The sequence below is a fragment of the Mus musculus genome, chromosome 8 (genome assembly GCF_000001635.26).
Source record: "Mus musculus strain C57BL/6J chromosome 8, GRCm38.p6 C57BL/6J".
In the NCBI taxonomy this organism is placed as follows: domain Eukaryota; kingdom Metazoa; phylum Chordata; class Mammalia; order Rodentia; family Muridae; genus Mus; species Mus musculus.
In genome coordinates, this window is record NC_000074.6 from 39004534 (window position 1) to 39029266 (window position 24733).

The 24733-nt window shown below is 41.1% G+C and overlaps 1 protein-coding gene across 9 annotated transcripts in view; it reads left to right on the plus strand.

Moving 5' to 3' along the window:
* The first annotated feature begins 817 nt into the window (after window positions 1–817).
* The window catches only part of Tusc3 (tumor suppressor candidate 3), a 161700-nt gene continuing 137784 nt past the window's right edge, over window positions 818–24733 (plus strand). For 4 of the 9 annotated variants that reach the window (XM_017313024.2, XM_017313026.2, XM_017313027.2 and 1 more), the window contains exon 1: window positions 818–1667. In XM_017313024.2, the coding sequence (XP_017168513.1) occupies window positions 1530–1667 (138 nt within the window). In that variant the 5' untranslated portion in view covers window positions 818–1529. Of the gene's footprint in view, window positions 1668–5525; window positions 5556–24733 lie in introns of those variants that run through there. The other 5 variants (NM_001357306.1, NM_030254.4, NM_001357305.1 and 2 more) reach the window with 2 other exon arrangements.

The window sequence follows — 24733 nt, forward strand, 5'->3', positions numbered from 1 at the left end:
AATTGCTAGCATTTTCACATGATGGCTTACAACCATCTGTAACTCCAGTTCTAGGTGCTTAGATACCCTCTGCTGGCCTCTGTAGACACCAGGTGTGCATTTCGTACACATATGCAGGCAAACACTCATATACATACAATAAGAATAAATAAAACTTTAAATAAGGTGATGTAGCATGTGCATGGATACAGGGCTGAACTGCCAAAGTTTGAATTGCTGCTTCATCTTTTTCTAGCTGTACCACATAAATATTGAGTGTTAATGTGTCTATGAAATGTTTACTAAAATTTCCTGTGGTTGTGGAACAACTTTTTTTTTTCATCCTACACTATGCCAAATCAGCAGTATTTATTACTTTTGTATGGAAACTGGCTTTGCCATATCATAGCCTAGTTGCTACAGGTCACATAGAATGTTGTGATCACTACATCAAAAATCACAAGATTGAAACTGCTGTCAGATGCCATCTGTGAGCACTGTTTGACTCTCATGTGACTTATTAGCTATGCCCCTGCACTTTTGTGACCTTTTGTCATGTCTAGCATTTAACTATTGTTTCTCATATTTACAATATTGTCTAATATCTCCCCACTACAAGTATTTGTTGGTTAGCAAAGTGAATTATTTCAATGTGAATATTTGCTTTATAATGGATTCCTTAATAATTATATATATATATACATAAATATATATGGGTGTGTGTATAATTTATGCAGTTAAAAGTACTTTCAATGTCTTTAGGTTTTTCATCAGACTATCAAAGGTGTTTATCGTACAAGAGAAAAAAATCTTTAGGTAGAGGAAACAATGCAGTTACAAGATGCCTTTATTACGCTCTATTCATTTTTGAATAGAAAAATGTTGTTAGTTTCTAGAGCAATGCTGCTAACTTCATGAATAGTGAATGAATAGCTTCTAGCCAGGTTGGCTTCTAAGGGCCCTGATGGGAGGTGGAAGAAACCCCGGGGCAAAGTGTAGAACACTCATGTACATCCAGGCAACTATGTTGTGTTTCAAGTGTGGTAAGGACCTCAAGAGAATACATATAGGGGTCCCTAGCAACTTATTAAAGTGATGGGAACCTTCTGGTGCAAGAAGGCAGCGGGATGTCCTCCTGATCCAGATGGCAGGTTGGCTCAACGGGCTCATTGCACACTCCTGTGCCCTGTGTGCTTAGTGGGCAGCCCAGCGTTGGGTCAGAGGTGAAAGCAAGGGGTTACTTCTTGATGCTTGCACACAGGAAGCCCCGGAGAGAGCAGCGGAGACGCGCGCGCACAGAGCCGCTTTCTCGCCACGCCCACTTCCTGCTCCATCCCGCGCCATTCTTGTCCCTCTCCTGGTGAACCGGATGCGCTGTCAGTCTCCTCCTCCTCCGCGTCCTTAGCCTCCACCCAGCTCCCTGGAGAAGCCGCTGCCACCCCGAGGCCTTGGCCAGGAGAGGCTGCTGGCGACTGGCCTGGCGGGCGCGGGCACGGTAGGAGCTGGGCGCGCACGGCTACCGCGCGTGGAGGAGACACAGCCCTGCGGCCATGAGTGCCAGGGCCGCTCCTTCACGCCGGAGACAGGCGGGCCGCCGGTTGCGCTACCTGCCTACTGGTAGCTTTCCCTTCCTCCTCTTGCTGCTGCTGCTCTGCATCCAGCTCGGGGGCGGACAGAAGAAAAAGGAGGTAGGCTGGATCCCTCGGGCGGTCGCCTCCGGGCGGGGGAGGGCTGGAGTTTGTCGCGTTGCTAGGAAGCCCCGCCGCGTTGCTAGGCAGCGGGGACGTGGGCGCCCCGGGGGCGGGAGCTACGTGGGCGGGAGCGGGTTGGGCGTGTCCCTTGGGCGCCACGGGTTGTGAGTGCTGAGGGTGACCCTACTCCTACATCCTGAAAGTGTGAGCTGAAGTCTGAAAGCTGGTGCTTCTGAGACCCTAGCTGTGCTGTGTGCCTCAGGTGTAGGCCGGACTTTGGATGCTGGTGTTCCTAAAGGGCTTGCTGGGTGTGAAAATACCCTAAGGGGAGTACTTGCAAGCACAGAGGAACTATTTACCCATTATTCTGCTCTTCTTTATGTTAAGACGTCACATTGAGCGTGTTATTCATTCTGTATTCCTAATAATACCCTTGTAGAACTAACTGAATGCTTATGTCTGTGTTCAACCTCAGTGTGTGATCAAGAGAACAGTCGCATTTTTATTTTTAGCTTTTACACTATGCATATTTATTTGGGAAGTTTGGGTCACCTGATTTCAATTTCAACCTATCTCTAGGGCCAAGGCTGAGATTTGACGAATCTAAGTGGGTGGTAGAATAATTCGAGCTCAGTTGTGCAGAATTAATCTGGTCTGTTCGCTTCACAAAAGCATTTGCTTTGGAATTGAGTAGGATTTTTAATTGTAGACCAGTTTGGTAAGAGTATTTTGTTTATACGGTTGAAGATGGGTTTTTCTGTTGAAATTACACAAGTCACGAGGCTCATAAAAAAGAATCTGGTTCAGTTTATTATCAGAATTTCTTATCAGTAGGGTAGGGAGTGAGTGAGCGCACATTGTAATCATTTTCCTTCATTAATTAAAAAGAAATGAAATGTTAATGTGTGTGATTTGTGCACCACTTGGGTAGGTGTCCTAGGAGGAATCTGATCCCCTGGAACTGGAGTCACAGCGGGTTGTGAGCTATCATGTGGGTGCTGGGAATTGAAACCAGGCCTTCTGGAAGAGAAGCTAGTGCTCTAACAGCTGAGCCTTCTTCAGTGCTCTCTCTCATCAGCTTTGCTTGAAACCACCTCAGTATTCACAATTGCCTTTCCTGGCCCCCTCCCCCCACCTTGAGATTTTTTCTCCTCCTCCTCCTCCTCCTCCTCCTCCTCCTCCTCCTCCTCCTCCTCCTCCTCCTTTTCCTATTCCTCCTCTTCCTCCTCCTCCTCCTCTTCCCCCTCCCCCTCCTCTTCTTCCTCCTCCTCCTCTTCTTCCTCTTCCCCCTCCTCTTCCTCTTCCTCCTCTTCCCCCGCTAACTTTTTTTTTTTTTGTACAAAATTCTTGGTATTTTGATAAGAAGTTGGAGAAGCCCTACTGTTAACTTGAAATCGAACTTCCACCACAAACTAGTTAGGTTTTTCCAGCACTTTGTGTCTTGTACATATTTTTCAGAGTCTTAAATTCAGTTCATGAGAAAGGTAGTAGGTTTGTAGCATTTCACTTATTATTTTATTTTTTGGGGTGGGGGGGACTGCTGTGATATACAAAGCAGAGGGCAGTGGTAACCGATGATGACATTCATGGCGTTTGTGACGTTTTCCACATCCAACAGTGTCACCAAAGCCACATTATAAGCTGTAGGGAAAGATATTAGAAAGTTTACAGGTTCACTGATAGTTAGCACCTGCAATCATGAGACTATTTCAATATGTAAAATGATTTAACAGTTAAACCTAAAGTACATATCTCCTTTCCTTAAAAATCCTTAGAACATTGGTTAGACAAGGTATTTTCTAAAAGGAAAAGATTAGGAGCCGTTGAGATGGTCCAGCAGGTGGAGGCGTTTGCCATCAGAGATGATGATTTGAATTCCATTTCCAGAACTGTCATGGTGGAGAATACCAACTCCTATAACTAACTGTCCTTTGATCTCAAGACATATAGGCTTTGGCACATCTACACCACACATGAACATGCACACGCTTTCACACACACACACACACACACACACACACACACACACACACACACACACAGTGTGCGTAAGTGTAAAGATTGGGGGAAACATGATTTGAGATAGAGAAGGGATGAGTTCCAAAATTACGTTGTCATTAAAAAAAGAGAACCAAATACTAATACGTGATGATATTACAGAGCACACATAGTGTATGTAGAGGAAATTACATTCTTAAAGCTTAGATAATGGTATTCTCTTTTAATTCTGGAAGAAAAAGTACTGTTTTGGAAATTATGAAACTGGTACCATTTTAGAAACATTGTCTGTAGTAGATGCTGTTTTTTTCCCTCTGACTTATGAATTTCATTGCCACTATAAGATTCTATAGCACTGAATCAGAAAGCATAGCAGTTGGAACATAATTTAAAATAGATATTACTGCCATCTGAATCAGAGTGGCAGTTTTGGCATGAACATGCTTCCTACTTAAGGCAGAAACCATGCTAACATCCAAAGCTAAACTGGGAAAGTGATTATGACAGCAACAATCACCATTATGGATTTTTGAGTCATGTATGGTCCAGTCTTCACAACTGGATCTCTAAGTAGACACCTGGCAGACACGCACCCTTGAAGTTTTGTGTGTTGATTTTCCAATCCAGACACTAAGAACCTACATCTTAGGATGTTGAGGTTAAGACTGTATGAAGTGTTCATAACAGGGCTTAATACATACTAGCAAATATCAATAACTACCAGCTACTACTATGTAATACCCGAATAAAGGAACGTTAATAAGAGTTCTGACATGTAACTTAATTGTTGTTAATTAAACTACAACATATTGTATGGCCACTGTATTGAATTATCATATTGTAAAACACTGAAATCTTAAAATCTTAGGTGGTGGAAGTTTCCTAGAAGAGCTTTTCCATCACACAAGAGTTAGAGTCCATAGATTGTTGTGTGCTTGTGTTCACCTGTGTGTACCATGCATGTGTTTATACACATTTCTTCATAAATTGACATTTACTTCATTAAAATGAGTTTTGATATTTTCAGTTTAAGAATATACTCAAGTGAAGTAGCTGAGTAGTAAAGAAGATTGAAGATTTTTATAGTTGCTTCCTTTAATTATGTGTAATTATGTGATTAGAGCTACAGAAACAGTTGAACCCTTTTCATACTAGGTGATAGGACTTTGTGGGAAATTTTGGGTTCATATTAGTATTCATTTGCATAGCTAGTACATTTTTCTGCTTTGCTTTTTAAAAAGCAGTTTCTTCATTTTTTACATCATTACCATTTATCAGTTAATCACCTTAATTTAGAATTGTTTTTAAACTCTTAAAGACTTCTTCCAATTATGTTAAAAAGGTGCTTTAAAGTGATTTCCAGAGAACTTCGTTTTACACACATCAGAAGGTGACAATAATTTATCCCACTTGCTCAAAATGTGCCTTATCAAATAGGCTGTAGTGCATAGGTGAGAGCAAACATGCAGCATGAAAGCCTGAGTAGCTTACAGACTTTTTTGAGAGATGACCAAATTTTTGCTGGTCTTAGCTGAAGCATTTCCAGTTTAAAAAATACGTGTCTATGTCATTAATTTGTTAAGAGAATTTACATGGAAATTCTATGTGAGACTTTAATATTTTACCAAATGTTGGTAAATAGTATATTTTAAGCTAAGAACTGAAGTGAAAGAAAACTATAACTATAGTACAACCTTTAAAACTTCCTAATAATTAGCATGCAGCTGCCCACCCTCATGTAGCTTGCTGTGTGATTTACTTTAGCTGTTATTGGATAGCTTGTTGAAGGCTTGATTGAAAGCAACAGGCCTTATCTTGAATAGTTCCAAGCAGCTTGCCCTTGTTGCAGAGGTGATGGCAGAAGACGTGTGATTCCTTGTCACAGCAGTGAGTGATTCTGTTTTCGTCCTGCCTGTCCATAGTTTGCTCTTTGGATGTAGCAATACTGGGTCGGTGAGGGAACGTTCTTCTGGTGCTTGCCTGACAGTTTTGTATGTTGGTGTTTGTTAGCAGTGAGCAGCTAGAGACATCTACTAATAACAGCAGATGGAGCTCCATGGTGGTGTAGCTCTTGTGAAGGCCCAGGATGCTGAGACCCTTCAGCATGTGAGTGGTATAGGTTGTAGGGAGCTCTAAGAACTTACTCAGCCCTCGACAGCTCTTAGTGTTGGCATTTCTGGGCCTCCTCTGGTGAGATTTCCCAGGCCCTTGACTGTAACCACTATTACACATTCATGGCCTAGAGGAGTGTATGTTGAATGACCCACCTTTTGTTAAAAGTTGGAGTCTCCAAGAGAATAAATGGCCTTTTTTCATATTCATAAAACTGGAGAGATTGAGTTATGTCTTGGTATTATTTCCTGTATATTTTCTCTCTTGGAATCCTCAGGGGCAGGAAGAATGGCTAAATTAAAGTTAATACTTTACTAATGGCACTATAATTTAGTGTAGCTTCACATTGCCAGCCATATGAGTCATATACTTTGATGTTAGAGAAAGTGGAAATCATAATATCTGTAATCGTAGAGTGGGAATATCATATTTTAGACTAAATAACAGAGTGTAACTAGCAATCAGAGCTACTGACATCAGGGCTTATGTTTCTAAGTTCCGATCCTCAGTTATTGTGCCTTTGGGTCTCTCCACCCCCTTTCTACTTAATATTCCTTGTTACGTCTATGTTTCTGCTCTTCTGTTCCTAGCTGAGACTTTAAGGGACTACCCTTTTAAGTGTGTCTTTTTGTTTTTTTTCATGAAGTGAATAACCTACAGACATTGTATACATAATAGGGGCTCCGAGTGGTGTTTAATATGTACTAAATAGTGTTTGTGATAGATTTAGCAGGTTCACATTATTAACGTATGATGGGCATATTGCTGTTATCTGTAGTCACTCTCCTGTATGACAGCACAGCAGGAAGGATGTCTTACTAGCTAGAGTTAACACCCACTGATCGGCTTTCCCCAGGCTCGCTCTTATCTGCTTTCCACAGCCCACCCTCCCTCCTGTTCTCTGCACTTCTGTGAAGTCACCTTGCTACTTACAGGACCTGGCTTTCTGTTTGTGTTTCACTCTTTCTAAGGTTGAAAAGCTTATTGTGATAGATATGCCACATTTTCGTTATCCAGTAGGTGGTATATGAGATACTTAGATCTAGATCCATTTGTTCTAGTACAGATAGTTCTCTGTGTGCAATTTTATGACATAGTGATTCCCTTTCCTGTGGAAGTGACTGATAGCCTTAGGTTTTCTTTTCTATTTTTAGTTTATTGAGGAAGCTTGACATGGTTTTTCTGTAATGCATGTGCTGATTTACCCTTTCCATTGATAATATAGAAGGATTCCTTTTGTCCATTTTCTCCGTAGCACTGCTAATCTCCTGATTGTAGCCATTTTTACTGTAGAAAAGTAGTAGTAGTATAGTCGACTATGTTTGAATTCTGATGTGTAATTACCTTTATTTTCCTCATGTCTCAGGTTACTATTGTGATGAAACACTAATTAGGGAGGAAAGGGCTTATTTTGCTGGCACTTCCATATCCTAGTCCATCATTGCAGAAAGTCAGGGCAGGACCTCAGCAGGCAGGAACCTGGACTCGGATGCTGATGCACAGAGCACCGAGGTGCTGCTTACTCAGCTGCTTGCTCCTCAGCGCTTGTTCAGCCTGCTTTCTTATGGAATTCAAGAGCACACGGGATGACACCGCCCACAGTGGCCTGGCCCTCCTTCACAGACCACTAATCAAGAAAATGCCCTACAAGCTCGCCCAGACCCGCTTGTAAGGTTTTTCAATGAGGTTTCTTCTCTCAGATGATTCTAGCTCACTTCAGGTTGATAGACTACTAGCCAGCACATAGCCTCATGTTCAGGTTTTAGCTTCTTGGCTTTCTAGTTAAACGGTCTATTTTCTGTAGTTCTGTAGGAAGATGTAGCTTTAATAAATGCTGCTGCACAGACCCGCTTTAGACCAGATAATTCAGGCAAATGTCTTATTGGGTGATGACTTGCATATTGAATGAGCACAGTTAGAAACATTATAAAAGTTTAATGAGTCCGACAGTGGTGGCAGGGTCTTTAATCTCAGCACTTGGGAGTCAGAGGCAGGTGGATCTCTGTGTTTGAGGCCAGCCTGGTCTACAGAGTGAGTTCCAGGACGGCCAGGGCTACACAGAGAAACCCCGTCTCGAACCCCCCCCCAATAAAGTTTAACGGTAATTTTGCCTTCGTTTTTGAGGTTGTCTCGCTGACCTGGTGCTCACTGTGCAGCTTAAGTTTGTGCCAGTCATCCACATCTGTCTGCTGAATGCTGGGATTACATTCATCAGCCTCCCAAGGTGGCTGACATGGTTTAAAATTAGTATTAGTGGATTAGGAATATGGGAAACAGATTGTTTGCCATTCTGCAACTGTGGAAGTGTCTCTGAGATGCCTCTGTATTGTGTTAGCAACTACTGTAAGGTAGATAAGCCGTGTTATTCTTCGGTCACTCATCTGTTGTACTCGTCTGCTTTCATTTGTATCAGTTTCCTTAGCCCCCGCTGGAAAATATATGGGCAATTTATTTTCATAGAAAAGAAATCCTGTTACTATAGACCAATTAAATATCCTGTTACTATAGACCAATTAAAATGAGAATTGGAGAAAAATTCCTCATATGAATTTGAGATAACAAATTATAACATAATGATAATGAAGCCTCATGATACATATACATAAATTTTATTTAACTCATCTCAGAATATCTATATAATTATCCTGACATCTGGATGAGGGCAAAGTTAATAGCTTATAGCCAGAAGGAGCCATCTACGTAGAAGGAGGATGATGTATAATTTATCTTGCAAACCAGGCATTTAAGAGTGAAAGAGAGGATACGATTAATAATTGTGTTGCGATAACGGAAGTAAGGTGGGGCTGTTCTTAGGGTAATGGGACATCTAGTGACTGAAGTTAGATGCAGGGCAGGGTTTTGAAATGAATATACAGTATCTGCATGCTTTTTGTTGCACAGTTGGTGTTGGTTTATAGGTTTATAGGCTTATAGGATGCTTGTTGTGTTTAGTGCCATGTCACAGATGTGCCCAGTGTGTTGCTTAGGTAGCACCGAGCACAGCACGGGTGGTGTCAGGTGGATTGCTTGCCTGCTGTTTCTTTCTACAACTTTTAAATTCAGCTTTTAAACTTTTATCATACTACTTTGGTCTTTTCATTAATTAAGAAGCAATTTATTAAAATTAAGCTTTATATTCAGTTATTTGTAAAGGTGAATTGTTGGATTGTGGGTTAAAAAGAACTGTTCAGGGAGTCCTGATTTAAGAAACACTGCCAGCATCATCACTGCGTTTGCTTTGCTCATCCCTTCGCATGGGTTACTTTCGCAGGATAAGAAGTCTGCTCTAGCGCACTGTGTTTCCCTTCTGCAGTGTTGTAGAACACCTGAGCATACGTTTTAGTTTCGTGCCTTTTTAGTGTTAGAATAGTAGAATATTATAAATCAGTGTGTGTCTGTGTGTGTGTCTGTGAACATATCTAATTGAATGATGACTGATCTTCCTGATGAGGCTTGATAGAAAAAGAAAGAATGCATCTTTTGTTTTGAATATGCTGTGGCTATATTTATAGCATATAAAGCAACATAAATCCAAACAGGAGTTTGTCTGCCTGCCTTCATTAATTTGTAAATTGTATAAGTTACGTGTTTTGTTGCTGCCATAAAATAAAAGGGAAAAACTTACCTTCTGAAGTGTTTACCTTAGCTTACAGTTTGAGGAATCTAGTGCGCTATGGTGGAGAGTATGGGAGGAGCAGGAGGCGGCTGTTCCTGTGTTTCTACACTCAGGAAGCGGAGAGTGGTTACTTGGTATACTCACCTGTTTTCTTTTTATTCAATCAGAATCCATCTCATGGGATAGTACCACTCAAGAGTTAGGGCGAGTCTTCTCATCCCAATTAATCTACTCTAGGCAGTTATTTACGGGTATGCCCAGAAGTTTGCTTCCATAGTGATTCTAAAATTTTACCAAATGGACAGACAGTCAAGATTAACCCTCTCAGGAATGATTTTTAAAACATGCAACTGTATAGATTGTATTAAAGCATATGATAATTTAATTATTGTTACAATGCTCAACATAGCTCCTGTAATATGCCATGCTCTGGATATTCTCTATTCTCTCACCATATACCTTAGTGTGAGTTAGTTTTGTCGAAGAGCTATAAGTAAGTTGAAGTGTTCTATAGATTAGGGTGATTTGCCCTAAATTAGGACTCTAGGAACTGTGCAATTATTAAAGTTTAGACTGGACATCAGAGCTGCTCCTAATTAACCATGCTTTCCTCCTGCTTCTTAGACTGAGAGGGGCAGTGGCTGTGCGGGTGACTCCGGGGATCTGGAGGTGCAGTATGCAGCCAGATGCCTGCTCTAAACATCTTGGCGATCTTATGTTTTATTTCTATCAAAGCTTTTGCAGGCTTTGCTTTCTGTTCATTCTGCTATTTTAGAAAATGTGTTTTATATTTATTTATTTTTTCGTTTCTTGGTTGATTATGTTGCTTTAGGATTTTATAGTATATTTTCTTGGCATGCTGTCTGTTTAGCCCAAAGGGGTTTAGGATTCTTCTGTCAGCAACACTGCCTTCTGGTAGAAAACTGGCCAGCTTTAGGACTGTGTGCCATAGCAGTTAGGGAGCTCTGTTGAAGGAGTGTGGAGGAACCCATAGGCTGCCTTGTGGTGCTTGCATAGCTTCTGCTGTGAGGGAGGCCTTGAGCCTAGATGGCTAAGGTAGTGTATTCCTCAGGACACAGCTCACAGGGGAGCCTGAGCCAGGCTTCCTCAGTCTGTCTGTGTCACAGCAGAGATCCTGAGCTTACATTGACTTCTCAGTGAGCCTCTTTTACAGCTCTTTAGCCCCGCCCTGCAGGAGCCAAGGCTCCATCCCTCTGGAAGGGAAAGTGCTCTGACTCAGAGGGAAGCAGCTTCGGAAGCTTTTATGCAAATATTATTTAAAGACATGGCATGAAGATCACTTGCCCACAGCATGCCATCTTGACCCTGGTGGTAATTCCTACCAGGAGAGAGAAGAGACAGTTATCATCACTGTAGAAGGTAGAGAATTGAGAAGGGACTTGTCACAGTGTCACCTTTCCTTACGCAATTTTAGGTATGTCTGTGCTGTTTCTTGGTGGTACTTTATTCCTCAAAGTCATTCCAGACTTTTCTTGGTTGATACCTGTAGTTTTGGTAACTGGGATTTTGGCCTGTCATTGTTTCAGTGAGGGAGGCCAGGCTCTCAGTTCACAGTTAATTTACCTGTTGCTCTTGCATATTTTAATTTGTACTGCTTCAGAGAAGTGATCAGTTAGGTATTAAAGTACTATTTATTTTGATTTTATGTGTGTGTGTGTGTTTAGTGTATGTGCAGAGGTCAGGTGAGGACACTGAATTCCTTACATGGTAGGTTTTCCCCTGAAGCTGGAGCTCTCAGTTTTTCTGCTTCTCTGGCACACAGCAAACACCAGCAGTCCTCTGCCTTTGTCCTCATCACTGCTGGGATTCCTGCTGCCCATGACTCGGTGCCCATTTGTTCCTTGTGTGCTGCTGGAATCTGAACTTAGGGTCTCCTGGCTCAGCAAGATGCTCAGACCCATCATGCAGTCTCTCAGTCCCTCAAGCATTATGTTAAGGGAGCTGTAACACTTTGTGTCCACACGAGTTATCTGGGTGTAAGTCACGTGCAAAACAGAAAACCAGAGAAACCTGAATGGTATGTGTTTTATTTCAAACAGACTTCCTGAGATATGCAGTGTGGGCCTTTCTTGCTTTCATTATGGTTTAGTTACTCATGTTCAGCCACACAGTTCAGATAAATTAAGTGGGATATTTAGCAATAAGTAACTCATAGTTTTATATTCTGAGTAGGATCTCTCATCTGACAATGTCCTGTTTCTTTCTCATGATTTTATTTTTGTCCTGTATTTCCACACTGTATATGTATATCTGCACTACTATATGTATATATTATATCCACACTATCTATCTATATCTATCTATCTATCTATCTATCCTCATTGTATATGTATATCTGCACTCTGCATGTATATCTGTACCATATATGTATATCCACTATATCTACACTATATTTATGTGTGTATATCCACACTGCATGTGTATAGCTGCACAGTATGTATATACCCGCAGTGTTTATGTAGATCTACACTACATATATATATCAACTATTTTCACACTATATGTATGTGTGTGTGTTTGTGTGTGTATGTATCCTCATGGCATCTATGTATATCCACCCTGTGTATATTGTATATGCATCTTACTAGTCAGTCATTTGCTATCTGTTGAGATTGTCAGGTCACAGAAAACTAATACAGATAGATTGAGCCAGAGTAGGGAAGAGAGAGAGAGGGAGAGTTAAGGAGGTAACATTTACATAGCTTTTATTATAATCTTAGTATTCTATAGTTCTGATTTTAGTAGTTTCTGACAACTTACATCAGTGTGAATATGCAGGAAAGTAGTTAGTGTTTCTAGAGGTCAGTACTGTTTTTGGTTTTGGACTGCTGGTGACATCTTCAAACTTAAACCTAGTGGATAAGGAGGAATGCTTCTTTGTAAGTACACAGTTCATATCATTATTGGTAGAAATTTTATGTTTGTCCTTTTAAAAGTTATCATTATTGTCCAAGATAGAAATACATTTTCAATTGAAGGAAGCCTTGTAAAAATGAATCATAAATAGATATTCTGTATGTTAAAATATGTATTAAATGACATCGAGGCTAAGAGAACATATTTCAGATTTTGAGGCTGATTCCAGTTTTAAATGTAAATGTTTCCAATTCCATGTTACTTGAATTTATCACAAAAGCTTCCATCTAGGTTTTGTAAAGAAAGGTTTGGTGTTCAAGTGAGATAACAAGGCTTGGGAAAGATGTGTACAGAGCTCTGGCTTGCTTGCCTCTGAGAGACTGCATCCTGAGTCCATTAGTTGATAGCAATCTGTTCCTTTTTTGCTAAAGTGTATTTTGCTGGACAAGATGGTCTGAAAAATCTCTTTTCTGGAAACATTGTGGAAATCATGGCTTTTGATGCAGTATGCCTCAGATGAGGAAATTAATGCAAGACTGTCTTAAGGGCTTAAAAGTTACACGTGTCAATTGGCAATGAATCTGACCTTGTTTCCTTTCTCTGATGTTACTCCATGAATTCAGGGGTTCCTAAGCTATTATTAATATCAGATTTCACTGCTAAAGTACTGTGCCATGCCTTAAGGCGGAAGTACTTGAGTGTGGTTGATACAGCTGTGTATTTGTTTACTTGAAACCAGCATTTATCTGAGTTCGGGTTGCTGTAAGCCCCACTTACATTGTCTGCTGCACCAGCACTTCTGTACCATCACTGCTGAAAGTGCTCGGCAGACATGAGGTCTGTGCTGGGACTGCTGGTAAAGCAGGGCATGGGGCATTTAACATGTAGTTACAGTGTTACAGTGTGCATTGCCATTCCAGATTGTCTTCTTAACTGTATAAGTAACAACTCAAATAGCAAATAGCTATCACTTTGGATCTAAAAGCTAGAGGAGGCCGAGAGTGATGCTAACAATGAAAGCCACCTTACATGGAGAATACTGCAAGTTTATTTAGGAAATTCCATTTAGGATAGGAAAGGTGTCCATGGCAGTTCTCTGCATATTTAAAAATATATCATGTATAATTCATGAAGACTCTTTCTATATAGCACAATAGGACAAAAACAGCAAACAAACACTAAACTATCCTAAGCTTGGTAAATTGTTAGGTTTACTTTAGGAAAGCCTTTCTAGAGCCAGATGCAGATGTTTGCACCCAACCAGTGGACAGAAGCTGCTGACCCCTGTTGTTGAATTAGGGAAGGCTAAAAGAAGGGCGATCCTGCAGGAGGACCAGCACTCTCAATTAATCTGGACCCCCAAGATCTATTAAACACTGGACCACCAAACAGACAGTATACATCAGCTGATATGAGACCCCACAACACACACACATACAGTAGAGGACTTCTGGTTCTGTGTTCATTCAGAGAAGATGCACCTAACCTTCAAGAGACTGGAGGCCCCAGGGAGTTTAGAAGTCAGGTGGGGTGGAAGGTGGGAACATCCACGTGGAGACAGAGTGGGGAGGAGGTGTGGGATGTGGAACATTCGGAAGGTGGATGGGGGGGGGGGCAGGGAATGAAATATGAAGTGTAAAAATAAATTAAAAATTAAATTAAGTTTAAAAAAAAAGCCTTTCTAATGTTTCAGTTTTTGAGTGGATTGGCTTCCTTGTATAAGAGCATGCTGTCTTCTTTACTGTGTATGCGCATGATGGATGGACATACGTGCCATGACATGTATGTGGTGGTCAGTGCGTATGATGGATGGATATACATGCCATGACACATACGTGGTGGTCGGAGGACAGCTTCCTGGTTGGTGTTGGTTTTCTCTTTCCACCTTTTTATTCGCTGCAAGGATCAAACTTATTTTGCCAGGCTTCTACCATCTCATTAGAAGTGTTTTAGAAGTTACTAGAAGTGTTCACCTTTGTGATCCACTGTAAACTTATTGCACATACCACATTATCTGGAGGTTTTAATTAAATTGCTTTAATTACTATGCCAATTATATTGTTTTGTGGAGGGGAACTATAATTATTAACCAATGAGTCCCCCCTCCCCACATTGGGCAGCTCTTGGAAAACCATTACATGAAGTATATGTCTCTCCATGTCTACAGCCAGGAAAACACTTTTATTTAACATGAGATTGGACTTAACTGGAGGTACAGGTTTTAAGGGGAACTTGAGAATGGGTCTATTACCTCATTAGGACACATGTGGAGTAAAGTCCCTTGACCAGTGGTGTAATTAATCTGCCTTGTCCATGCCAGGGTGGGTGTTTTTGAAGCAAATATTGTAAACAGCAACTTGTACCACAACAGGCGCTGGCATAAAAGATTAATAGCTTTATGACTCTGTGGCAACTTACAATGCTTAGAGGCTTCACCGGCATTCACACTTTTGAATATTTCTCTAGTATTCTCAGTTGTGAATGTCATACAAATATTATTTGGTTTAAATAAATAGATAAGAGATCACATATGAAATTGTCTCCACTCAGTAGAATTTTAAAAAAGAAAGAAGGCCATAAACAACTGATCCATTCCGAGTCTCAGAGCTGGATTGGGAATGTGTGTGTTCAAAGTGACGCTGGTTAACGAGGAAAGGCTGTGAAGAACGCCAGGCAGGAATGGGCCTCGCCAGGAATCACTGTGTTAAATTAAGGTGAACTTAGAGGATTTCACAAAGAAGTTCAGGCTTCTGTTGAGATTAACATGGAGTGAGGCTGGAGACATAGAAGTAAATGTATTTTACAAACTACAGAGCACTAGTTTATAATATTGGGAATTTATGTTGGGGGATAACGATTTCAAAAGACTGCAGACAGGCACATGAAATGCAAGATTTCTATTTACAAAAATTACAAAAGATAATATACTGATAGATATGTAGAAATGCTAGGTATATGCTTATAAAACATAATTGTTGCAATAATTAGAAAGATATTTTGGGCTTGATGTACACCAAAATAAGACTGAGAAATGAGGATATGATTGTATTAATTTGGAAAGGATCATGAAACTCTGTTTATAACAGTGTTCTGTTTATAACAATGGAGAGAAGGAGGTGGCGTAAAATTGTAGGTTACCCAACCAGTGAAGCCCCTGACATCAGGACACTGTTCCTTAGCTGTGTTAGGGGCCACAAGAGTTGCAAGACTACAGAGTTGAGATTGGAGTAGGTGTCATAATTACGTAAGCTAGTAGCTAAATCCATGAAAGCACAGCATAGAGGCTGAGGAATTCATACAGAACAGAGAGCAGGGGAAACCAGAATTCTCAGGAAAACCTGTCAAAAAAGCCTGAGAAGGGCAGGGGACTTGGAGAACTTGGAGATTCTGATGATTAGAGTTACCTTTTAAGGAGCAGCTAAATGTTTCCAGATAGAATGCAGATCAGAAAACTGTCCACCAGATCTGCTCAGCAAAAGATCAGCTCCAGCCTGTTAGGATTAATTGGATAAAATTGAATAAGGCCAGTGAGTGAAGGTTACTATTGACAGTGCTTCATAAGTATCCTGGCAGCAACGCCGTGACAGCTGGAGGAGATGCAGCTTGAAGGAGGAACTTGTGGGGTTTGGTGCCTCAATGGAATAGAGATGGTGCAGAAAAACAGCAGGAAGAGCCAGCAAAGTAAGGAATGTGAATGTGGTCTCACCAGGGACTTGTTGCTGTGAAAAAGTATGTGACCGAATCAGAGAAAAAGTTTGTGGTTTCTGGGGACTTGTGTCCTCTGTGGTGGGAAGAGGATGATGCAGCTGCTCTGGAGTGACTTGAGGCTGTGGGAGTGTACAGTGGCACTCCACACACTGTGCCCAGATCAGGAAGTGGAGACCATTGAGCCCTTCAAGTACCTGCCCCTAGTTTCTCACCACTTCCCCTCTCACCCAGTGTTACAGAGGTTTCATAGTCCCTGTAAGTAATTCTACCATCAGGGGCCAGGTTTCAAACACGGGGTCTTTTTGGGGGGATGTTGTCATTTCAGTCAGTCCTTAATGGGACCAAATAGACCAAAGCCCCGGCAATCTGATGGCTGGAAATCGGGGCTGTTTCTCACATGCACCCAGAACGCGTATTTCTACCAGAGGAGGTAAGTTCTGTGGTACCCAGCATCTCAAATGAAATGCTGCGTTTTGTTGGTGAAGGTTGACTGTACCTGTGTGGGTGTAAGGGAAATACTTAGTGTGTACTTAGGAATTGAACAGTTCTTACACTTTCCATTTCAGCAGGGAGAGGTAGATCTCTCTCACTGTTCTCAATTCCACCAGCTTTATTGGATTGTTAGAATGACAAAGTTTCAGTCCTACTGACCTGGTTTTGCAATGTCAGTTAAATAAAGAACAGGTCTATGCTGGTTGGGGAATTGCTCGTTGAAAACGGCCACTCCTCGTGTTAAAAGCCAGTTCCCTTCACTTCCTTACATAGACTCATCTGGATGCTTTGTTTATGTTTTAGGTGCTTTCATATACGTAATCTAAAGGTCATTTTACATTTTTTAATTTGAGGGTTTTTTTTTTGTGTGTGTGTTTTCTTGTTTGTTTTAATTGTATGTAGTGTCATGGAATGCTGACCTTTGTGGGTAGCCTGACCATTGCTGCATTGACAACTCAGTTACGGTGACTATCTATAGGAGATCCTTACAGGATTGGGCCTATAAAGTAACATTCACTCCTAGAAGATCATCAGATCCCTCACTGTCTACCCTAGCCGCATGTAATCCTGCCACAGCAGCATGGAGTTTGTGCATATGCTAGATAGAGTACCCAGGAGGTCAGCCTTGAAGGAGATCCTAGTGTAAGTCAGAACCCTCTGCTGGGCGTGGCAGCTGCCAGGCATCCATGCTCCTGGAAGCAGCCCCAGCGTATTGATGGGTTCACTGAATTGGACTTGCATGGCATTGCTTCTTTGGTTTGTCAGTATCCTGTCGGGTGCAAATGGGAGTTGCTATATGTTTCTCCAGGAAAAAGTCACACACCATCTGTCATATGTAAATAAGTATGGAGTTTCTCATCTGTGCGATCCTGTTAAAATGCAAATGAATTTAGATTTTGGAGCGTTTTGGATCTCAGGTGTTGGGATTGGCGATGCTCAGCTCGTGACATATGGTTTCCTTCTAGCGGTGCAGAACTGAAGCTGCTGTGTGCGTCTGTCTGGGTCTTCTGACCTTTGCCTCTGACATCCACGCTTTACAAACATCTTTCCATACATTAACATTCCAGAATGTGTCATTGTTACCTTCTGATTGGGTCCTGATTCTGTCTGGTAACTGTTAAAGAAAAGGATTCATAAGCCTTCTCACACTCTTCTCCCACCCGTGTGCTTGCTTTTGGAACAGCCTTGGTTAAGGAATCCTGTTTGCATCTGGGCCCCATGAATTTGCTGAAAAGAACTTTTCTCCGTGACTGTGGAAGGCTTGGAGTGTAGACACTGCTTTGCTCTGTCCTTCAAGAGCAAGCTGACACTTAAGGGTTGTCAACCTGAACTGCCTTAGTAAACGTGCTATAAACTAAGGATGGCATATATTTACATATATCACATACATAACTACATACTAATGTTTTGCATCATTTTAACATGTTTCCAATTTGTTAAATATTCAAAATTTTCAAATATTTGACTCCTTGATGTCATTATTTTCAAATTAAAACCTCATGTAATATTTTATCTCTAAGTCAACCCATTTTCTTTCACGGGTAGGGATTCTGAGGCTGTTAGCACTTGTATTCCTTTAGTTCAGGGTGTTTCATTGTTGGCACCGCCAGCCTCCCCAAGGGTCTTAGGGCTGCAGTGTCTCATGCTGCCCTCCAGGAGCTTTGCTGCAGAGTCTGGACTTGGTCAGGATACCCAGATGTCCATATGCCCAGTACAGACCTCTCAGATTAGGTTGCAGATTGATTTGGTAAGACCATCTAGAGACTGCCATATCCGGGGATCCATCCCATAATCAGCTTCCAAACGCTGACACCATTGCATACACTAGCAAGATTTTGCTGAAAGGACCCAGATATGGCTGTCTCTTGTGAGACTATGCCTGGGCCGGGCAAACACGGCCAGAAGTGGATGCTCACAGTCAGCTATTGGATGGATCACAGGGCCCCCAATGGAGGAGCTAGAGAAAGTACCCAAGGAGCTGAAGGGATCTGCAATCCTATAGGTGGAACAACAATATGAACTAACCAGTAGTGTCCCATCCCGTCCCCGTCCCCCCCCCCCCCCCCCCCGCCGAGCTCCAGTCTCCAGCTGCATATGAATCAGCAGATGGCCTAGTTGGCCATCAGTGGAAAGAGAGGCCCATTGGTCCTGCAAACTTTATATGCCTCAGTACAGGGGAATGCCAGGGTGGGAGTGGGAGTGGGTGGGGGACTTTTGGGCTAGCATTGGAAATGTAAATGAAATAAATACCCCCTCCCCCCCCAAAAAAAAACAAAAAAACTAAGCATGAAGTTTAGGAAGTAAGTGCAGAGTCCAAAGAAAGCCTTAATGTTTGACTAATAGTAGGTAATTAAAACATTAAGAGGAAAACTAATTAAACCAGTGTGCTTCTCCACATTGATGGTCATAACTACTGTGGAAGATGTGTAAGCTAGTGTTGTTATAACCTATACTAATTAATTCCTATTAAAAGTCTACATAGAATTCCATGCTTTATAGCTTATAACCTTAGATTGGGACAATATATGTAAAATTGAAATGTTCAAAACTGAAGATAGAGTTTAAAAGGGATACTAATATAATTTTAAAAGATTTATACCTTAAAATAGGATCAAAATATATTTCAGTGTTTTTCTCTTTATGGGCTGTTTTATAGGACACTTCTCTTCATTATTGTCTGAAAACATGAGTAAACAAACTTAAAGAACTTAACATAGTCACTGTGACACAGATTCAACCAATACAGTATCCAAATTCTGTAATTAGAACTGCTTTTAGCAGAGGTGGAAGAAAGAACTAGTTCCATGGTGGAACATGAGGCAAGATGGATGGCAAGGTGGCATGAGTGACAGAGGACTGGGAAAGTGTGGGCATTGCCTTCTAACTATAAATTCTCATTGTCTGCCAACAGTGGTTTAACCAATGTAATGCCATAACAACATACATTCTTGTATTTTGATCATATTTGTGATCATACTACTTATATACTCTTTCGTGTGCTGTCAGACAATTATATAGAGACTTTATACTTGGTGTATCTGATTATCATAACCACTATTGATGCTATCGTTTTTGTCACTAATTTTGCTGTTTACAATTGATAGTGTGCAATGAAGGATTTTATGTAGCGGTTTTTGTTGGCTAGTTTTTATGTCAACTTGAGACAAGCTAGAGTCATCTCAGAAGACGGAATCTTAATCAAAAGAATACCTCTATAGAGTTTGTCTGTTGGCAAGTCAGTAGGACATTTTCTTGATTGGTGATTGATGTGGGAGGACCTGGCTTAGTGTGCATGGGACCATCCCTGGGCTGGTGATCCCGGGTGCTATAAGAAATCAGGCTGAGCAAGCCTTGAGAGTAAGCCAGTAAGCAGCACTCCTCCATGGCCTCTTAATCAGTTCCTTCTCCTGGGTTTCTGCTTTGCTTCAGTTTCTGTCCAGACTTCCCTAATAGATTGAGATGTGGATGTGTAAGAGAAACAAAGCCTGTCTATTCCAAATTGCTTATGGCCATGTTGTTTTTATCAGGGAAGTAGTAGGATTCCTAACTAAGTCACAGTTCTTACCAGCTTGTAAATTACAGTTACTTATAATTGCAAATATATATTATGTCATTCAGAATTGACTTATTCTGCATGAATTCTCTACAGTTTTACTTTATCTTGTTTTTACAGCTTACCTTTGTTAAAATGAGGTGTGTGCAAGCACAGTATTTTACCGGGTATATTTTCATCTCAGATATTGTAGCATATGTCTCTAGGAGTTAAATTGGTAATTTTAATTACTTTTTGTCTGACATCTTGAGCATGTAGAATGCAGTTCACTGTCATTCTACACTAAATTTAACACCTGTGTTGTGGATTTTGTTGACTAATTTTATTTTTATGTTGAAATGTGTCCTCCTGTTTGCTTTATGCTCAGAAGTACTTGATTAGGTATCAGACATTGTGGGTTTTATTTTTGGTGACTGGTGGATTGTCTTTTTAATCTTAGAAGTATCACTGAGGTTTTTTTTTTTTTTTTTTCTGGTTGTGGTGCAAGTATTTTGATGCTCTTAAGTCTGTGAATAAGATTTACTGGGCAGGACCAGAACCGCATTCCATATGAGAGATAAGATTCTTTTCTTCTGAGGCAAGTCCTTCTGAGTACTCTAAAGCTCCCGCGTGGCTGGTGGGGATGGATGCTATTCTTTTCTGTGAGTCTCAGGTAACTGCTCTCTTAAACATATGTCTGTGCACTGAGTATTTCTAGTCTGAATCCAGTAAGATGCCTATACTCACATGGCATCCTAGGGAGCAGATTGCCACAGGAAGGTCAGTAGATAGATACCTATGGAGTTTGTCTTTCAAGGGCTTCAGAAAGGTACCCGTTTAGATCAAGTCTTGATTGTACGTGCCCCACTTGGATCACTAGAGTGAACCCTAGAAAGCAGCCTGTCCTGGATTCTTTATGGCTCAGAGCAATGTAGCACTGATAGACAGGTCTCCATTCCTAGAAAGGAAGTTACCAGTCACTGTACTTTGGATCTTTTCCTGGCCTCAGTTACATCTTCAGATGGAGGATTTGATCAGCAATTAGCTGAGTATTCAGGATCTAGAGTTTTTCCTGTTTCTCTGTAACTCAGGAGTTCTTTACCTTGGTTTAGTTCTCTTGGGTACCTGGCCTCTGTTGGCATGGCCTTCATACCTCAGCCTTGAATCAGTTTCTCTGAATGAAGGAAGGCTTCCATCTCTTCAGCATTAGTGCCTTTTATTTTCTGATGTATGCTGTCCTATAGTTTTCTGTTTTCTTGTAGTTTTTGTTTGTTTGCTTTTGTTGGGAAGATAACTTGTATGTGTTTTCTTTGTGCTGGTTAGTTTTTATCAGGGTGGCACAAACTGTAGAGTTACCTGGGTAGCCAGGATCTCCATGGAGGAGTTGCCTCCATCAGACTGGTCTGGAGGCATTGCCGTGGGGCAGTTTCTTGATTAGTGATTGATGTTTCTTGATTATTGATTGAGGGGCCCACCACATTGTGTGTGGTGCCACCTTGGATAAGTTGTCCTGGGTTGTACCGGAAAGCAAGCTGAGCATTTCTCTGAGGTCTCTGCTTCAGAATCTGCTTCCAGGTTCCTGCCTTGAGTTCCTCCCTCATTTTCCCCCATTTGAAAGACTGTACCTTGCAAGATGTAATATACTAAACCTTTGCTTTTTGCCAATGTTATTCATAGTAACAGAGAACCAAAGAACAGAAGCTTGTATCAGAAATGTAGGGTATTGCTGTGATCATCCAGACCATATATCTTTTTCGGGAGGACTGTGGAAGGATTGTGGAGCTTTAGCAAGAGCATTCTCTGAACTTAATGAACTGTTCAGGGAGCTTGGATGGTAGAATGTTGGGAGAGGTGCAGAGGGGAAATGCCTGTTAAGTTTTAGAGGAAGCAAAGACGGTGACAGCTGTTCATGAGATATTTCGAATTAAGAACTGTGGAAGTAGAACCTTTGCTTTACTGGGACAGTAGATGCAAGTTACTTGCGGCTGAAGAATCTGCTGTGATTAGTGAGAGACCAGCTTCATTGAGACAAAAATTTGGGGTCAGAATGCAGGAGCTGTGATCCAGAGGAATCCAAGACTGTACATCACATTGACAGCAAACGGGGCAGATAATGTATGGGAGGCTTGTGGAGAGTAGCTAAGGCTTAGCACTGTGGCAGGGTCAGCATCTGTCTGAAGAGAGGCTGGTGATGAAGATGTAGTCTCGGTTGTAGTGGAAGCTCCAGGGTTAGAGCAGCTAGGTAAGAAGCTAAGGCTGGCACAGCCATTCAAGATCTGTCTAAAGAGAACCAAGAGAGGCACTTAACTGAGGAGCAGAGGAGACCTAGCATATTGGAGATGACCATCAAGGACAGTGTCAAGTGTGTAGCGGAGCTGGCCAGAACCTGTGAGACAAGCTGTGTGTGTTCAGGATAGCAGAGGCACAAGAAGTGAAAGGGCACATGTCCTCTGAGTCCAGAAAATCTTGAGTGAATCCTACTTCTCAAACTGTTAGATAGATATTCCTTGACCTGCTCTGTTTCTTTTCTCTTGGAATTATTGGGAACAAACGAGAAAAAAAAAAGCACCTTATTCTAAGTACTACCATTTCATTTTTAGACCCTATTTAATCATAGGGAGAAACTAAACTCAAAGTCACAGGCCCTCGGAGAACTGGGGACCTCCCAGTAGCTGAACAGCTTCTATTGTAAGGAAATAGTTGTGTGAGTCCAGACATCTCAAGGACAACTTGTTCATCTTGTTGGCAAGGTGAAACTAAGTTCGTGTTCCCAGGCCCAGGAATCTACTTCTAACTTGATTGATGAAAATTCCCTTGCTCAACCCTTATGTCAAAATGTGATTGTACAATGCTACAACCCACCCTGCTTCCCCTCACTTAGTGGTCATATCCTTTAAATATCCTGTGCATTTTCTCTTCAGGGTCCTAATTCAGCTCCCAAGTCTCTTTTGTGGCCCCTGATTGATCAGTATCAGTTTGATTACAGTAAATTTTTGTTATCTGCATTAACCTCATTTTTGAGTTATTTTGGATTCATGTTGGCTTTAAGTGGACCCCACAAGATAATAATAAGAAAGGATATAATTATTTTGTATTTACAGAAACCTACAGTTAAGAGATTTGTTTTTAAGATTGTAATTTTAATTTTTTAAATATATGCATGAGTGTTTTGCCTGACTGTATAGGCACCACATATGTAGCTGGTACTCAGGAAGGCAGGAAGAAGGTGGTGGATTAGAGTTACATAGCCTTGTGCTGGAAAGTGGTTCCAGGGTCTGCTGCAAGGACAGCTGCGTGACTTTGGGATTTGAGTATTTAAAGTCTGTGAGAATTCTTAAATTTGTACTATGTTTATAGTGTGATATTAACATGGAATCATTGGGGCAAAGAAATGAAAGATTATCTTATCTCTGATTCATTCTGTCGAATCTTTCTCTCCTTCATCACTTTGTCTGCTCTTCAATTAGATGTCACTTTGAAAAATGGCTGCTTCCCTCTATAAAGTAACCTTACCTTTGTTAAGGATTAAAGGTGTATATTAAGAGTGTGTCTGCATTCCAGGCAGATCATATTTTTGGATGTGATCCCTTGTTAGAACAGTTATGTTGTTTGATTAAAATTCCTTCTTCAGTAATCTTTTCTTTGTGTAAATTGAGGCTAGAACTTTTATTACTTACATTCTTTCTAAAGAACATTTTTTATTTTTATTTTTTTAATATTTTTTATTAGGTATTTTCCTCATTTAAATTTCCAATGCTAATCCCAAAAGTCCCCCATACTCTCACCCCCACTCCTCTCTCTCTCTCTCTCTCTTTCTCTCTCTCTTTCTTTCCCTCTCCCTTTCTCCCCCTCCCAACCACTTGTTCACTTCTTCTCTGAGAGCAAAACATTTCTTTTTCCACCAAACATTATCTGAGAGGGAGGAAGAAAGAAATGGGAAATGGAGGAAGTGGAAGTGAAGAAGATGGAGATGTGGAATGGCATTTGTTATGAAGACTAAGTCCCAGCACATACATGAAACCAATCAGTAAGTCTCCTGACAGTCCAGTGTATCTATGGGCTGTGTTTCAGCCCAAGTACACATTTCTGGGTCCTTAATTCTCACTCTGGAAGTTCTAGTCTGAGTGTCCCTCTGAAGTCAGGAAAAGGTCAATGTGTAGTACAATGTCAGACAGAGAGATATGATTCTCTACTGCTACAACTTTTGCTCTGTGTAAGCCTCCAGGGAGTAGGTCAGGCTCCTACAGTTTGGGCATGGAATTGCTTTACTCTCTTTACTGATCAAAATGTTTATCCCATTAAGAAACTCCCTGTCAAACACACCTATGATGCCCATGTTGCAGAGCAAACATTTAAAATAAGTTTGACTTCTGTTCTAGAGCCAACCTGCTTTTGTTAGCATTTGGTGTTGTTCCATGATACCAAACTACAGTCAAGTACAACATCATCTTCTATGTTCCCATGATACAATAGCAGGAGACTGTGAATGTAAGTCTGGATTCCAATCCTGAAAATCTTCTTGCCCCTTGCCCTTTCTTCTTATTTATCTCCTTTGGGCTCTTATTCAGGACTTTTACTACAGCTAAGATCTAGATTTGGGATCTTCAAAATTTGTTACCACAAGATTCAGAGAAAGTCTCCCAGCCTATTGGACACTTTCTTTTCTTATATATATATATATATAATTACGTATTTTCCTCAATTACATTCCCAATGCTATCCCAAAAG